Consider the following 6,188-nt stretch of genomic DNA (forward strand, 5'->3'; position numbering starts at 1 on the left):
CGCTGGCCATGCTCCTGGACGCGGGGCCGCAGTTCCCGGCCATCGGGGTGGGCAGCTTCGCGCGCCACCATCACCACTCGGCCGCGGCGGCGGCGGCGGCGGCTGCCGAGATGCAGGACCGCGAACTGAGCCTGGCCGCGGCGCAGAACGGCTTCGTGGACTCAGCTGCCGCGCACATGGGCGCCTTCAAGCTTAACCCAGGCGCGCACGAGCTGTCCCCCGGCCAGAGCTCGGCGTTCACGTCGCAGGGCCCCGGCGCCTACCCCGGCTCTGCGGCGGCTGCCGCCGCAGCCGCCGCGCTTGGGCCCCATGCCGCGCACGTCGGCTCCTACTCTGGGCCGCCTTTCAACTCCACCCGGGACTTCCTGTTCCGCAGCCGCGGCTTCGGGGACTCGGCGCCGGGCGGCGGGCAGCACGGGCTGTTTGGGCCAGGAGCGGGCGGCCTGCACCATGCGCACTCGGACGCGCAGGGCCACCTCCTTTTCCCCGGCCTCCCGGAGCAGCACGGGCCGCACGGCTCGCAGAATGTGCTCAACGGGCAGATGCGCTTGGGGTTGCCCGGCGAGGTGTTCGGGCGCTCGGAGCAGTACCGCCAGGTGGCCAGCCCGCGGACCGACCCCTACTCGGCGGCGCAGCTCCACAACCAGTACGGTCCCATGAATATGAACATGGGTATGAACATGGCAGCGGCCGCGGCCCACCACCACCACCACCACCACCACCCTGGTGCCTTTTTCCGCTACATGCGGCAGCAGTGCATCAAGCAGGAGCTCATCTGCAAGTGGATCGACCCCGAGCAGCTGAGCAACCCCAAGAAGAGCTGCAACAAAACTTTCAGCACCATGCACGAGCTGGTGACCCACGTTTCCGTGGAGCACGTCGGCGGCCCGGAGCAGAGCAACCACGTCTGCTTCTGGGAGGAGTGTCCGCGCGAGGGCAAACCCTTCAAGGCCAAATACAAACTGGTCAACCACATCCGCGTGCACACAGGCGAGAAACCCTTCCCCTGCCCCTTCCCGGGCTGCGGCAAGGTCTTCGCGCGCTCCGAGAACCTCAAGATCCACAAAAGGACCCACACAGGTAACTGCGGGCCGGGCCGGGATGGGGCGCGGAGAGGAGAGAGGCTGTGGCTGGTTGGCTGGGGGAAGCGCGCAGACCGCCAGCTCCTGCTCTGGGATGGGAGGTGTTTTTTGTGTGTGCGAGACAGCCAGCGGCTTGTTTTTGTTGGAGAAAGAAAGAATATTATCGGGCTGGGTTTTTCCATGTACGGAAATTGGGTTTTAAATGATCGGTGTAACACCAAATGTATGTTTTGGGTGATGTAATTGCTTCGTTTGCTCAGCCCCGGTTAATAATTTCCGTTCTAAATAGAACGCACAAAATAAAACTGCTCTCCAACTCGGTGCCCGGGAATCGAGCCTAGAGAGGATTTTGCCAGCTTGTCTGGATGTGCTTTTCTTCTCCGGCTGTGTGTCTGTGTTTGGGTGGCTTGTGTGTTTTCCCACTTCTTTTACTCGCGGTCCAAAAGTCCTTCCCGGTACTGTTTTCCCATTAAATGAGTCTGGTGTGAGCCGAAGGTGTAGAGTATTTCTCCTTAAAAAAAAAAAAAAAAAAAAAAAAAAAAAAAAAAAAAGAAGAAGTAGACGTGTTTTTAAAGCCCATTTCGGGATTGGTCGCGGGGCTTTACGGAGGGTTCGCAGTCGTTTGTGAAATTCTCTAATGGGCACCAGAGGGTTTGCGATTCCAAACTTGGACCCACAACCGGGTCAGAGAAAACCCCGGGGCAGCACGGCCCCGCAGGGCAATAGCGTGAGAAGAGGGAGCTGCAAAAGAACGCGCCTCTCGACTCATAGATTATTCATCTCTGACCAGGTCCCAGCCAAAATCGTGCCAGACGATTTCCTAAAAGACAGCCAAATGTTTTAGCAACTTCCCCCGTCAATATTTACTCCGAAGTGGGGATGCGCCAGCGGCCTATTGTTCTCTTCCGGGAAGGGAGGGAGCCGAGGTGCGAGACAAGCTTTTAACAAGGTTTAAAATTTGAGAAATTTATTTGCATGAAATGCTTTCGAATCCTGTGTCTGAGCGGATGTCTTTAAAAAACAATTTAGGTGCTAATGGAATTTAACGTTAAGTGGTCCTCTTTCCAAGAGGAACGATGTTTGAGTTCTCACACCTCTAAATGACTCCAAGCATTTGGAATTCTGGCAACAGGATGCAGGGACCGCCAGAAAATTAAACAGGGAGATTTTGAAAGCCTTTGCTGACGCCCCCCACTCCCACTGCCCAGCCTGCGCCTCTGCCATCACTAGATGCTGTTTTACCTCTAATATAATACCTTTTTCCGACTTATTTTAAAATACCTAGAAGTGAGACTAGAATAACGGTTAATTTAATTTGCAGAATCTTGGATGGAAAAATACTGGCTTAGTTATGATCTACAGCCCCGTCCCCAAACAACACAGCAACTCCAAATGTAATTGCCTATTGGCCCCAGAGACAAACCGACAGCAGTCCAGCAGGCTGTGTGATTTTGATAATGCCCTAAATATTTTGTCATAATAACAGCTTCTCCATGGCGAGACCAATTTGTTAGAAACTGCGAATCCAAGGAGTCTTGTAGAAAGGTGGGCAGGGCCGGGTGCTACCCAAATTCATTTTTAATCTGAGGAAATGGGTGTCAGTCTGCAAGAAAATTAAAATATTAAATAAATGCGCAGGACCGTCAGGTGGGAAGGCAGTTAATTTCATCTTAGTTCTGCCGCAGAGGCGATCCGACCTGTTAAGGGACCCAGGCCCTTCCAGTTCCTCTTTCCTTCTCGCATTGGCCTTGCTGCTTCCAGAGTGGGTGGGGGCTCTGGGAAGCACTGGGTGTGGGCAGCAAGTGCCTCTGTTTCTGTCCACAGGGGAGAAGCCCTTCCAGTGTGAGTTCGAGGGCTGCGACCGGCGCTTCGCGAACAGCAGCGACAGGAAGAAGCACATGCACGTCCACACCTCCGATAAGCCCTATCTGTGCAAGATGTGCGACAAGTCCTACACGCACCCCAGCTCACTGCGGAAACACATGAAGGTACCACCGGGGAGGCCGGGAGGAGTGCGAGGCGGCGCGGGTCCAGCCTGGACAACCCTTGCCAGCCTGGGAAGGCCTGAGTTCCCCGGGACCCGGACGGCGTGGAAGTNCAAGTCTCTGTTTCGTGATCTGTAAGATGGGAATCATGGCATCTGCTTCACAGAGTTGTCCAATTTCATAACGACGTGTATTAAGTTATTCTGGGCATCTATCTGTGCAAGATGTGCGACAAGTCCTACACGCACCCCAGCTCACTGCGGAAACACATGAAGGTCCATGAGTCCTCCCCGCAGGGCTCTGAGTCCTCCTGGCCACCAGCTCTGGCTATGAGTCGTCCACGCCCCTGGGGCTGGTGTCCCCCAGCGCCGAGCCCCAGAGCAGCTCTAACCTCTCCCTGGCGGCAGCGGCGGCGGCCGTGTCCGCGGTGCACCGGAGCGGAGGTTCGGGCGGCGGTGGCGCAGGCGGAGGGTCCGGCGGAGGCAGCGGTGGGGGCGGCGGCGGGGCTTGAATGGTNAAAGTTTTTTTTAAAAAAAATAATCTAGGCATGAAAAGCAAAAATATCCCTTCCGGAGTCTCAGAAGCTGAAAACATAAAATAAGAAATAAAAAAATTTTTAAAATTAAAAAAAACCATAAAAATATTGAACCAAACCCCCATCCTTAAGCCACCCCCCCCATGCCCTCTTTCCTTCTCACCCAGTTCCCAGTCTTCTGACAAACTGTACATAGCGAACTCCTTCCTTCTCCAAGGTGGTTTTAATGGCTTCTTGGTGTATAGAAGTTTGTCCATTTGTAACTCTCCGGATTGCGTTCCTTCCTGCCTTTCTTCCTTCCCTTTTCCAAGTGATGGGCTTTTTCTTTTTCTCTTTTTAGTTTACCCGGTTTCTTTTTAAGTAATGTGGAAGAAAATGGTTTATTTTGTATTGTGGTATTGAATATTGTGTTCCTTTTTATGAGGCAACTTGATTGTAAACTTCATGCAACTATAGACTGGAAAAAACCAAGCCGTGCCAAAGTCTCCCTTCTGTTTCTTCAACACATTGATCCACAGCACACACACACCACCACCACCACCAACGCTTGTGAATGTATTTTTCTGTTAGCTGGGTTTACATGTGATGTTTTAGTGCTTTTGCAAGTTCAATTTGTTAGTTCCTGTATGAAAGATTGTGGGGGAAAATAAACGTCGTGCCGTTAGCTTTTCCGTAATAACACCCTTCCTTCTGTAAATACCCGTTACCATATTTATCCATTTGTAATTAAATTATGGTATTAACTTGCTACAGAGGAAACAATATTTATAAAGAATGTTTCTTAACTATAAATATGTACAATTGTGGGCATAAACTGTTTCAGATTTTTTATTTTGAAGGTTTTAAGTGGTTTGATCATTTCTTGTGATATGTTTTGAGAGTAATGCATACAGAAATATAATAAAATGTGTTGAAACTGCATGAACATACTATTTTTTTCTAGCAAAGTTATTAAAGAAAATGGGAAGGGGCAGCTAAGGGTTGATGTGGGTATGGACCAGCTGCCTAAATGAATGGGAGGTACCACCTTGCATTCTGGGGAGAAAGGTGTATGTATGTATAGAAACCATGCCAAACTGCCCCTTTGGCAGAAAGTCTCAAAATTATTTTCTAAGTCCTTTGTTTGTAGCTGAGAGTGAATTAAATTTTTGGAAAGGCCCTGTGAGGAATGGGGGCAGGAACCTTCAGAGTTTCTAATGGCTCCATTATCTGAGGGAATGCCTTTCTTTCAGCTATTTGGACTGGATTTAAGAGCACTAAACATTTCCTTATTCTTTGTTTTCCCTCTTCCCTGCCCCCTTTCCTCTCCCTCCCTCTGAAAAGCTGAGGTATAGTTATTTTTAATTGCACATTTAAAACTGAGCTGAGTACTTTGTTTTTGAACTTGGCCCAGTGATTATAGTTTAAGGGCCCTTTTCTACCAAAAGTTTTTTCTTGAAATTTTAGAGAGCTTGCTCAAGAAATTTTGCTTATCGGCACAACTGCTGCGCACCAATGTTCAAGAGAAGAAGGTGATAGAGAGTATATTTGAATTTAGGAAAGCAACAAACTGGTGGCCCAAAACAAAAGAGAATCCCTTCAAGAATTCAGTAAAATAGAATAAGATAAAGATTAAAATGGTCAGGTGGAAGTGGGTGAGGCAGACCACCAATAACCACCAGTTTGTCTAGAAGGTTGGCAGCTTTACTCCCCTCTCCTGCAAGAATTTATCTGATTTCAAACAAGATGCTCTAAGGAAGAAGGTAAAAATAGTTTGAATAATCAAAGGATAGGAATGGGGAAAATTATTTTTAAATCCCTGAGACGTCAAAACATCTCCATACTCTTCGAGTATCCTCGAAGAGTCCCTGACAGTCCCTGAGTGCCCCCCCAACACCCCACTACTGAGTAGATTTGGCGGGCATCAGCGGCGACACCTCCCTAGGATCGCCCAGCGGGTTCTCAGGACTCTGCGGGGGGAGACGGCTGCTTCTCCTTCCCCTTCCGCGGTCAGGGCCAGGCTGCAGGGCCAGGCAGGCTAGGCCAGAGGGCCGTTTGGAAAGAAGGGCTACCCTGACCTCCTGGAGGCCACCTATTCAGTGGGGAGGGAAAGACTCCAGCTTGGGGGGTGTGTGTGTGTGTGTGTGTGTGTGTGTCCCAGAGGGTGACAGAGGCCCGGCTAGTCCTCTCCAGTGGCCCAACGAACTGCCCAAGCACCAGCTCCTGAAGCAATCAACCCCCTATTAAAGTCAAATTTATAACCCCTAATAATATTAAGGAAAATTATTAAAATAATTGGCATATGTTACTGATCCTTGGGAGATTTCATTGAGCACATTATAAGCTGTGAGGAAAAGCGTTTAATTTTTCAACCCCCCCACCCCCCACCCCGGGCCACCTCCGGAGGAGGGGGTGAAGGAATCAGATTAAATATTTATCATAACTTGGACAAGAATGCGATGGTCTATCCTAAATGCGTTAAACTTTTTTTTTTTTTTTGTGAAAATTCTTGGTTTTGAGGCACCTCCCCAGTCTGAAGAGAAGAGTGGAATGGAGGGAGGTGGGCAACTTTAGTATCCACTCAAGGCTTGCGGCTTTTCCTTCTCA

The 6,188-nt window shown here is 50.2% G+C and overlaps 1 protein-coding gene across 1 annotated transcript; it reads left to right on the top strand.

The window, feature by feature from the left end:
- The first annotated feature begins 6 nt into the window (after nucleotides 1-6).
- Nucleotides 7-3,578, top strand: ZIC2 (Zic family member 2). The gene is given in 4 exon segments (XM_011219283.2): nucleotides 7-1,080; nucleotides 2,907-3,070; nucleotides 3,343-3,376; nucleotides 3,379-3,578. Coding segments are annotated over 4 exon segments (1,470 nt in total). The 5' UTR covers nucleotides 7-8.
- Nucleotides 3,579-6,188: the final 2,610 nt, after the last annotated feature.

The sequence above is a fragment of the Ailuropoda melanoleuca genome, chromosome 7 (assembly GCF_002007445.2).
Source record: "Ailuropoda melanoleuca isolate Jingjing chromosome 7, ASM200744v2, whole genome shotgun sequence".
NCBI lineage: Eukaryota > Metazoa > Chordata > Mammalia > Carnivora > Ursidae > Ailuropoda > Ailuropoda melanoleuca.